The sequence below is a fragment of the Tupaia chinensis genome, unplaced genomic scaffold, assembly GCF_000334495.1.
Source record: "Tupaia chinensis unplaced genomic scaffold, TupChi_1.0 Scaffold000494_1, whole genome shotgun sequence".
In the NCBI taxonomy this organism is placed as follows: domain Eukaryota; kingdom Metazoa; phylum Chordata; class Mammalia; order Scandentia; family Tupaiidae; genus Tupaia; species Tupaia belangeri.
The window spans coordinates 1889067-1900186 of record NW_006160006.1 but is presented as its reverse complement, the minus strand read 5'-3'; the positions used below and the strand labels follow the sequence as shown (position 1 = coordinate 1900186).

The window sequence follows — 11120 nt, the reverse complement described above, 5'->3', positions numbered from 1 at the left end:
GAGTTTGTGTGTGGAGGTCCCCAGCCTCGGTTCTTTTTTTTTTTTTGGAAAGGTTTTTGCTATAGGGTGCATGTGCTCGCCAGACAGAGAGAGACATAGAGACTGAAAGCGAGAAATCACCCCCCAGGGGGGATGGTCACGCCGCAATCCCTTCTCCATTCTCCTCTCGGGATCTTGTGCACACATGCACATGCGCCCGGCATGAGCTTTAAGCCACCGGGTCCGGGACGCGAACCGCAGTCGACTACGTGGGAGTCCAGCGACATAGCTATTATGCGAACTGCTGGTTCCCACCAGCCTCTGTTCTTGAATGGCCATCCTGGTTTGCTTCCTGGTCTAGGAGGCCTTTCAGTACATGTCCGTCAGTCCTCTGCCAGAGACCTCCTGCTGCTGAAGAGTGCGTTAGCTGGACATTGGGAGGCACCCCTCCTTCAGCCTTACGGCTCCTCTCTCTTCCTCATCGCCATGGTGTCGTGTGACTCAGAACTCGTGATCCATTCCAGAGCAGCGGTCAGTGGGCTGTTCTCTATTTCCAACATCCCACCAGCAATGTCTGGATGGAATTCAGCTTAAAGACATCTGGTATACCTCCAGTAGGCCAAGGGTCTGCAAGAAGAAACCCCAGAAAACACCAGGCCCTTAGCGAAGGCCACCTGTGGGGATGCCGTCATGCTCTCCTGCTGGGACACAGAACCTTGGTGCAGAAAGCTGGAGGGCTGCCCCCAGGGTCAGAGGTCACCAGCCTGGCATACTTTTCTTCCTGTGGGCTCTGGGGCTCTAAGGGAGTAGTGCACTGTGCACAGGGCACCTCTTGTTTCCTGGTGGGTTCAGGATGGTGTTTTTACTGTCCGTCCGCTGTGCCCTGCCAGCCTCCATTTCTCCTGCCCTGTCTGGCTCCCTTCCTGGGGCCTTGCCAGTTGAGTCAGCCCCTTCCTTGGGTCACCTGCTGTGGGGACTCCCTTGCTGACTCGCCAAGGTGCTGCTTCTATGTCATGCCCCAGATGCTGGACACAGAAGCTGGAGAAATGGAGGTTGCTTTACAGGGGGTGCTGGGCATCTGGTGGCGTCATGGTCAACCTGCTTTCTAGCCTACTGGGGAGAGGACTGAGTGAGCCGTCTCGGGGCCTATCTTCTTCACAGTTCTTCAAAATTCCCTTGGAGGGGGGTAAAGCTTTCCAAGTGGACGCAGGGAACCCTGCCTTTTACACCCACAGGAGAAGATGGGGGGCTGAGGGACCGCCAGGGGCTACCTTCCTCCCAGGGCTGGAGCCCAGGTGCCCTGGGAAGGCCCCAGCCCTGGTTCCACACGCTCTGGGGCATCTCTCCAGACTCCACCTTGAGAGTCCACTCAGACATGCGGAAGTTCCTATGGCGGGATCCGCCTCCTGCTCTCTGCGGTGGCGCGGCCTCACAGGCCTGCTTCTCCTAGATCTGCCCTTGCCTGTGTCTCAATTTCGACTCACTTTTTTCTTTCTTCCATACCTTGAACTCCTAGGCTCTGTCTCCCTGCTCTCTGACCCTCATCCTGGGCAGAGCCCTGCAGAGTATGTGCGAGAGACCCCAGGATCAGGCGTCTGATCTCATTCTCAGACAGACGCCTTCACACGTCCGATGAGGAGCGTCTTCTTGCTCCTTGCCTGGTGTTTTCTTCACGGAGGATGGTGGAATCACCATCCTCTCTACTGCATGGGGATGATCTCCTGGACACTTTATCATCTCGCTGAGTGACGTGGAGGCTCCAGTTCAACCACTTCCAGAAGGTCCAAGCTCCTGAGGCTCAGTTTCCTTGTAGCAGAGGTTTCCAGGCTGGTGACTGAGCTGGTGGCAGGGGTGACATCTTCTCTCCCTGGCCCAAGTGATCTGCTGTGTCTCCGTGGCTTTCCACTCCCCGTGAGAGGTGCTGCCGGGCTGACGTACTGCAAGACCGTAGCTGCATGTCGCAGCCAGCACACAGTCCACCACACTGGCCCCCTGCCTCCGATGGCAGAGGGGGCCCACCGTGGCCTCCTGTGTGTTGGAGGGTGGAAACAGATGGACGCAGGATTCAGGGCTCAGGGAAGGGGTCCCTGGTTACAGGAAATGAGGACATTTTACAAGAAGGGTGAGTGGCCTGCTAGTCTGTCAGAGTGGCAGGGTCTTCACGTGGGCATGTGTGTGTGGACACAGGTGAGGCACCTTCATGTGCAGGCAAGCTGGGGACCTGCGTTCCCTCCTCCTGCCCGCGTTCTGTTGGCCTGACCTTAAGCTGACAGGTTGGAGCCCCCTGGTTTATAGATTTTATTTTTCTTAAAGCCCTTTTTGTAAAACACTAACCTCAGCGCAGGGGAAAGAAGGAAGAAGAGGGAAAAGCGCTGAGTTCAGCAGCTGCAGGCCACTGTCGTTTTCATCTTGCATCAGCAAGTCGGGACCACAAATAATCTGGTCTTCCATGCTCCGGTGACGCTGGCGCTGAGGCTCTGCTGTCCTGAGCCAGCCTGGCCCCTGCCCCACATTTCTGGCTCAGGTGGCTGCGAGGGGGCGGATGGGGCAGGGAGTCTGTGGGGGTGGAAGAGCTCGGAGGGAACAGGCCCGGCCAGAAGGGGGTGGGTAATTAGTTTCTGAATGGCTCTGGAATCAGCTAAACATTTCCTTTTAACCAGTTTGCCCAGCCTTCCATTCTTTCTAGTTCAGGGAAATGTCATTTATAATGGATGCTGCCTCGGTAAATGGCTCCCGAGCAGCGCCGCGCTCTCATTAGTCTATGTAATGAGAACGACTCCGCGTGGTGGCAGAGCTGCCCAGATACTTGCCTGATAGAAAAATATTTGTCTACGCAGTTTGCTGGGAAGGCCTGGGATGGGGCACGGTGGGGAGGGGGCCGAGGCCTGGCTGAGGGCCGGCTTGGACATGAGGATGCCTCCCTCCTAAAGTTTCCCAAGCAGACCCCAGCCAGGGCCTTCCCGCTGCCTGGTGGGCCTGGGTGTGATGCACAGCTGGTGGTCGGCTCTGCCCACACCGGTCAGCGTGCCCTTGCTCTGGTCCTGCCCGGGAGCCTGTCCCGTCAGCTGCAGAGGGAGTTGGGGTGCAGCTGGACTGCCTTGTTCTCTGTCATCTCCGAGAAGTGGAGATGACACAGTGGACAGGTGTTTACATAGTGAATTCCAGGTTCGAGCAGTCCCTCTGCATATGCAGTTCTGTGTGGCCTCCCACACACTCCTCAGTGTGGGTGTCATGGCCACTTAGGCCTCTGGAGGGACAGGTCTGTTTCAGGCCGATGGCTTTGGAGTGGTGGCCCCGACTGTGGCTGACCCCTGCACTCCGATTGTGAGAGGATGGACTCTGTCCCACTCTGTCCCCCAGGGACCCACTGGAGTCTCCTCCGCAGCTCCCCAGGCACCTCTTCATGGAAGTGCTGTTAAGGATGCACGTTAATTCCTGCAGGCCACTGGGGCCTCCTTTGGCACGTGGTCTTACCAGAGAGAGCAGAGGTGCTTGTCCATGGAACTGACAGCCCCCAGGCAAGACCAGGCAGGGGCATCAGGCCTGCGGAGGGCATTGCGGGGGCCAAGCTGCCTCGGTGCCCATGTTAGTGCCACACAGATGCTGCTAGCCGGACTGCCGGCTGACACCTGCCTGCTGTTTTATTTCCGGTGGAGGGTGTTAGCAGGGTTCTCGCTCTCCTGCTGTTGGGGGCAAGTCCACTGCGTGTCAGACACAGGACTCCTCATCCGTCCATTCGTCTGTTCCTTTTCTCCCTCCCTCCTTCCTCTGTAGTCCACTGGCTATGGAGTCCCGAAGGGGGTCGGGCCTTCTTTGGACAGCGAAGATGGCTTCTGCTCGGAAACCTCTCCTAGCTTGCTGGGAGACAGAGATGGGGCATGTTTGCCACAACAACGCAGCGAGCGGGTGCAGGGACTGGGGTTTGTGAAGCGTGTTTGGAGTTGGGGCAGGGCATCCAGAGAGGACTTTCTAGAAGAGGCGGCACTGGAACTGGGCTTGCAAGGGGAACTGGAGGAGGTTCGAAGGAGGACAAGGTTGGGGAGGCACTCTTGGCAGGCGAGCAGAATAAGACTGAGCTGTGCAGTGTCCTGGTTGGGCACCACGTGGCCATCAGTATCACTACGGAGTCCGGGCGGGGGAGAGGAGCATGCAGAGCAGACTAGACACAGTGGGTCCCCATTACGGGCTGCACAAGCACAGAGACTTTGTCGGGGCAGTTATGGGGCTGTGGTCCCCAGGATCAGAGACCAGGAACACCGAGGGCCCCTCAGAATAGCTGGGCTTGCTTGCCAGGCTCCGTCCCAGCACTGGGCGGGAGGGACTGTCACTGCTCTCCTCAGGAACTGCAACCCCTTCCCGTGGATGAAGAAGTCAGCGCGGAAGGGCAGGTCAGCTGCCCGTGGTGCACCCTTGCTTACTGGCGGCATGGCTTTGGTGCCTGGGATTCGCTCTAACCACCGTGCTGCTCTGCCCCTCCAGTGGGTCTGCCCTTGACCTTAAGATCTACCTCTGGATTTTTCTCCACATGTCGTATTGCAGGAAATGAGGTTGGCCAGAGAGCCCACCCGAGTCTGTGGGACAGCGTGCTATGCCGTGAGGGGTTTGGCTGGATTGCGAAGACCGAGGAGCACCTTCCACGGAGGTGGAAGGAGGGGACCCGGTGGGACTGACAGAGCTAGGGAAGGAAGCAGATCTTTGTGTAGAGGGTCTCCAGAGTCCGGCATGGGAAGAATAAAGGCTGGAACTGCTCGGACTGAGAGCAGAGGAGCCACGCTAGGGGACATGAGGTGTCAGGGGCTCAGGATGGTTACGGGTAGGTGGCCTTGGGCACTGTGAGCTGCAGCTGGAGAGAGGGCAGGGGTGGAGGGGGATAGGGGAAGAAAGCTCACCTCACACACCCACCAGAACCAAATCAGCATTCAGAGAAAGTTGAAAGAAATCTTTCAGCTGGCTGGCTACCTCGCTCAAGGCTAACCACACTCTTAACACAATAATAAGTCAATCCTCACTGAATAATTAAATAGAGAGCCTTCATAAGTATTGACTTAATGTGACAGCAAGTCTATAGTGACTCGGGGTTTGCTTATGTAAACACAATCTCTTGTTCAGCTTACTTAGCAGTTCAATGAAATAGAACAGCCCTTCAATTAAAATCCAATGATGCATACGTTTAATTCGGTTCTCCTCTTACTGGGGCAGGACTGGGTTTGGGACACAGGTGAGGGGTGCGGGGAAGTTAAAGGGGGTCCTCTCATCCCACTGTGTTTGGGAAGACATGGGGGATATATCCAGTGGCCTTTCTTGGAGAGGAAAGGGACTCGGTGGGGAGAGCCCTGTGTGTTTGGGTTGGCCTCTGCCCCACCCGGGTCCCCGACCTGTTCCTAGAGCACTGGCTGTGTGGTTGGCATGCCAGTCTTGGCGGCCTCTGGGTCTAATCGATGGCTTCTGGTCAGCGCGCCCAGCCACAGGTCTCTATGGGCCCTTTCTTCTTCTTCTTCTTCTTCTTCTTCTTCTTTTTTTTTTTGGAGAGATTTTTGCTACAGCGCACATGCGCTTGCCAGACAGAGACAGAGAGACAGAAAGCAAGAAATCACCCCCCAGGGGGGGATGGCCATGCTGCAATCCCTTCTTCTCCATTCTCCTCTAGGGATCTTGGGCATACACGCACAGGTGCCTGGCGTGAGTTTTAAGCCACCGAGTCCAGGATGCGAACCACGGTCGAATTCAGCGACATAGCCATTATGGTAACTGCTGGTCCTGCTCTGGGCCATTTCTCATGGTCACCTTTGTGGCTCCCTGGGGAGAGAAGGGGTGCTGGGTGAGCTCCAGGCTGGATGGGAAAGGGGGCCGTGGGAGGAGGTGGCATGCAGTGAGTCTTTCGGATGGCTCTAGAAGAGCTATAGACCTTCATTCTATGGCTTCAAAGTGCTGTGAGGACTTTGAGAAGGCGCAGGGGCTGGGAAGAGCCGGGGGCAGCGTGAAGGTGGGGAACCCGCGGGCTGCAGAGTTACGACTGAGGATCCTGCCCTCCTTGAGGGTGACGTCTCTGTTCCTCTCAGCTACGGTGTCCCAGGACAGAGGGTTGGTTGAATTCGCTGATGCTTCTGGAACCGATGCCATTTTCTCTGACCAAAGGCTCAGAAAAATCATTGTTTATAATAACTCGGGATTCCTGAGGCTTGGAAAATGAAACTTAAATCATGTCACTCAGAGCACGGTGAGCGGGGTCTCCTCTTAGCACCTTTTGAAATGACTTCCGAATCTCCCTTCAGCGCATGTACTTAGCGTCTTCCGATTGTAACCAGGGGTGCGATGTGTGTAGCCTCTGCCTTTGAATCTCGTAACATGATGTCGTGTTTAAATTTTCATACGTTGACACCGTCTACGTCCTTGTCGTGTTTTGATAGCGACGTGGTCTCCCTGGTGTTCAGCTCCGTCGGAGCTGTTCCTTTTGCTACGCTGGAGGAAGTCCAAGGCCAGGGCTGTCTGGATGCATTGGCGCCTCGTCTGTCTTCAGGACGGCTCCCGTGGAGGGCTCCTGCGGCCCTGGCTCTTGTGTGCGACGGAGAGACCCTCGGTGGGCTGGAGTTTGGCCCAGGTCTTTTCTCAAATGTGCCTTTTCTGGTTGCTCCGTACTGAGATGGAGGAGGTCACGGAAAATCAGAGAACAGAGCCTAGGAGTAGTGGAGCGTTTTTCTGCTCTAAGTGACAGAGAGCCAATTAGCTAAGAAAAGTAAAAAAGGCACTTACTGGCTTATTTAATAAAATATAGAAAGAACACGTTCAGGCACAGAACTCCCCACCTCCTCGTCCCTGTCTCTCTGATCTCCCACATCCGTCCTTCTCCCCTCCCCTCCCCTCCTCTCCCCTCCCCTCCTCTCCTCTCCTCTTTTCTTTCTTTCTTTCTTTTTTTTTTCTTGCTATAGGGCGCATGTGCTTGCCAGAGAGAGACAGCGAGAGACTCAGAGAGGGAAGATAAATCACCCCTTGGGGAACGGCCACGCTGCAGTGCCTTCTCCTCTACTCGCCTCTCGGCATGTGGGGCATGCACACACATGCGCCTGGTGTGATTTTCAAGCCACCAGTCCAGGACTGAATTGTACAGCTGGCATGCAGGATCCAGGGCTTTAACCTCCATGCCACCTGCTGGCCCCTGCAGGACAGTGTGATTGTCTTACCGTGACACTGAGGCCGGAATCACAGTCCCAAGGAGTTGTGTCATAAGCAGAAGGAAAAGCGTGTTCGGCCGCACCTCTTCCATCGGGAAACCCTTTGGCATGGACTCTGTACCCCCTGAGCCCTAGTCAGGAGCAAGGGGATAGCCTGGGTCACGTGTCCAGCTGGGCCCAGGAGGTGACCCACCGCCTTTACTTGTGCTGCCTGGTCCAGGAGGAAGCCCCTCCCTCAGCCCACCTCCAGGGCAGCTGCTCCTCCGGGTGGGAAGGATAACAGCGCCATTGTTAGGTGGAGACAATGAACAGCCGGGAGGAGACCTCACAAGGCGTTAGGGCAGTGTCCTGAGGTGGCAGAGAGGGTCAGCCAGAGTCTGCGGTGACCCTGGAGGTGTGTGGAATAGGTGAATAGGTGAGACCCATTTTCCCCTTTCTCATGGTCATGTCACACAGAACCCTCTTACCCGAGCCCCTGCCCCACCAAGGGGACCCGAAAGCCATGCCAGTGGCACCTGGGTCTGGTAAAGCCATTTTCTCTGCATTCCCGTAAATTGTGTACGGACCCTGACACGAGCTGGCATCGGCGCTTCCTGGGGACCCTTCACGACTTACTCGCTGCCCCCTTGGTCTGCCCCGGCCAGTGCTGGAGGCTGCGCCCGCTCGCTGGCAGGTGCCTGGCCCTGGTGCTGGCCGGTGGTGGTGCCTGGCCCCATCCTGCTCGTGAAGGACATCAGCTTGGTGGCATGGTTGGGAAAATTAAGGGAGACCCCAGGGTCTGACACGTAGTAGGTCCTCAGTAAGTGTTGGTTCCCGTTCCTCTCCCTTCGTGTCTGCAGTCTCTAGAGATCCATGGTTTCCATGGCAACAGCATCGCAGGTATAACCAGTTTGAGTCCCGGGCCCAGTGGTTCTGGGAAGTTGGCGAGAACCTCGGCCCACAAGCCGCGTGTTGGTGCTGTGGTTGTGCCTCCAGAGCTGTGAGCCGAGAGTCGGCCATGAAGGCCTTAAGAGGAAACGCAAGACCTCGGTGGAGCTGCAGGGGGGCTGGGAGTGAGCTAGGGAGTAGGGAGGGGCCCTCGATTGACTCCTGGTGGGCTCCTAAGGAGAGAGACGGAGACCCGGAGACAGAGACGACAAGAATGGAAGCTCTGTGGGACAGATTCACGCAGCGTTCTAGGCCAGACGAGGTGGGGAGAGTGTGTTTGGGGCGGTGGTTGTAGCCGGGTGCAGGAAGGCGGCTGGGGTCTAGAATTCCAGGGTGCCCGTTCTCTTGGTTTGGCACTGGGAAGAGTGCCTATTAATGCAACTGCGTGTCCCTGGGGCGGAGTGCGTGTGCACAGACACGCACACTCTCTGCTCTGACTGGAGCCTTAATGACGGAGCTGTGAAGTGGGGATATTTACCACCCAGACCGGGGGTGGGGTCTCAAACCCATGCAGAGCCGCGGCCCCAGATGAGCATGCTGCAGACTTATGGGAGCTCGGACCAGAGGGCCCTGCCCTTGGAGTTTCAGAGCTTGGGAGCCTGGGGTGTGGCCTGGAGAACTACCCTTCAACACGGTCCTGGGTGACGCGGGTACCACTGTCCGTGGACCACACCCTGAGACCTGCAGGGAGCTCCCCTCCCACATGTGGATGATGCTGCTTATGTGGGTTGGCCTTCGCACGCCTCGCCTGTTCTCTCTCCCTTTGCTGGGGACACATGTGCCCGTCACACAGGGTTGCCAGATCTAACAGGGAAATAGAGGGTGGGCAGTTAGAGTCGAATTCCAGATAAACGACCAAGTATTTAGTGTAAGTATCCCCCAGGTAGGCAGGAGATATACTAAAAAAATTCTTCATCTGATATTCAAATTAATTGGTATTTTAATATGGCAACCTTTTCTTCAAATTGGGGATCAAAGCCAGCAGGTGGCATGGTGGTTGAGGGGCTGGATTCCCACATGTCTGACCACAGTTCGAATCCTGGATCCAGCACCTTGAAACGCACACTGGGTGCCTGTGCATGCAGGCCCAAAATCCCAGGAGGAGAATAGAGAAGGGATTGCGGCATGGCCATCCCCTCCGGGAGGTGCTTTCTTACTTTCTTTCTCACCGTCTCTCTCTGTCTCTCTGGTGAGCGCAACCACCCTATAGCAAAAATCTCTCTTAAAAAAACATTGGGGGTCAAGTGTCTGTCTCGCACTGCCCTTCCGCCATGCTCCCGTGCTTGCATAGGCTACAGCTGAGCAAGAAGCAAGCCCCGAGCTCACCTGGCAGTCTTGGCTCAGTCTCGGCTGGGATAGACGTGGCTTGTGTTCACTTGGGTTCTCTCACTGGTGCTGTTTTTCTCTCTGGGTCTCTCCATCCGCTGTCTCTCATGCTTGCCTTTGTTCATGCCATCTCTCTGCTGGGGCTCTCAGAGGCTGAAATCTGTAAAGCGATGGGGCTACTGCAGGAAGAGCCTGTTTCCAGCAGCCAGAATGGCATCAAGAGACCAGCGAGCTTGTGGTGTGGGGTAAGAGGGACATCTGGCGTAGAGGCGATGGAGAGCGGTGGCCGGCTGCCTCGAACGAGACAAGGGGACTGTTCACCTGGAGAGCGGCGCCCAGGGCTGGGAGTGCTGTGTGGCCAGTTCCCGTCGTGGCTGGAGTTGGAGCCTTCAGGGTTGAGGTCGTTGGCACCACTTGGTCTTCGACATGGCGGAGGCGGCAGCCTGCCCTGTGGGCTCTGTCAGGCAGGGAGAGGTGGAGAGAAGCCTGAGCAGTCAGAGGCCTCCTGGGACCTGGCCGTGCTGTCCCGCAATGGCCCTGTGTGTCACTCTTGCCTGACAGAGCATCTGCCCTGCAATGGGAGCTCTGGGTTTGAGTCCGGGCTCCACTGCTCTGTAACTCAGTGATCATGGGCAGTGGGGTAGCTTCTGGGAGGCGCGGCTTCCTCGTCCCTAAAATGGCACAGTAGTGACACTGCTTGTTAGAGCTCGGGGTCCCTGTGAGGATAAGATGGTAAATGGACGTAAAGCGGCTTTTGGAAGTCTCTGTGGTGGGCCCAGCGGTCGCGTGGTGGTTAAGGTGCTGGGCTCCCACGTGGCCGACTGTGGTCTGAATCCTGGACCTGGCGGCTTGTTTTCTCTTTCCCCGCTCTCTGTCCCTCTCTGGTGAGAACCCGTGCCTTATAGCAAGTTAGAAATCAAAACTCAGTCCATCAATAATTCTTAAAAAATTAAACGTCTTCGTGGTAAATGGAGACACAGTGTGGCAGGGTCACTGTCCCCCGCACGAGTCCCGGTGCCAGGTCACTGAGCACCTTCACGCAGCCGTGCGGAGGTCGCCACCGTCATCTCCGGAGCTCTCTCATCAGACGGCAGAGAACCTTTAACTCGGCCAATCAAAACTACGTCACAGTCACCTGACAGCTAAGGACACTGAGCCCCAGGGAGTGAGAGCCTGGCGTTCTGACCCGTCGGCTGCCTGTGGGTGGGGAAGGAGGGCTGGCCGGCCTTTCTCTGACCTGTGGCAGGAGGGCTGTGTTGGGGATGGCCGTGGGAGGGCTCCCCCTGAGCAGGCTCTTCCTGACCTCCCCAGGCTGGCTCCTTTGACCCTCACACGGAGCCTGTGGGGCAGCCTGGGTGGGAGTAGAGCACCAACCTGGGTGGGAGGTGAAGGCGGAGGATTGGGCTGTGACCCGGAGTTTGCCTGGGCAGAAGGCTGAGCCCGGCTTCCTGCTGTCTGGGGCTTGGCTCTCCCGGCCCTCCAGGATGGGCTGTTTCTGTGCCTTCCGACCTCTTAGCCACTGTCGCTGGGGCCTCTTTGGGCAGTTCCTGTCCTCAGGGAGCTCATGGTCTGAACCCACCCACCCCAGGCTTGGTGCTCCCCACTGTCCTGCCCCACTTCCTGGCTGCCTCAGCCCTGGAAGCTGCAGGGAAGAGGCGAGAAGGCGGCCCACTAACCCCGTGTTCTCCTTGGGCCTCCCAACACCAGGTCCCGGCTGGC

The 11120-nt window shown here is 57.0% G+C and overlaps 1 protein-coding gene across 1 annotated transcript in view; it reads left to right on the top strand.

Annotated features, from left to right (window-relative positions):
• GFRA2 (GDNF family receptor alpha 2) overlaps positions 1 to 11120 on the top strand; it is a 68418-nt gene that overhangs the window by 51591 nt on the left and 5707 nt on the right. The window contains exon 5 of the mRNA XM_006156442.3: positions 7070 to 7098. Coding sequence (XP_006156504.1) covers positions 7070 to 7098 — 29 coding nt within the window. The remainder of the gene's footprint in view (positions 1 to 7069; positions 7099 to 11120) is intronic.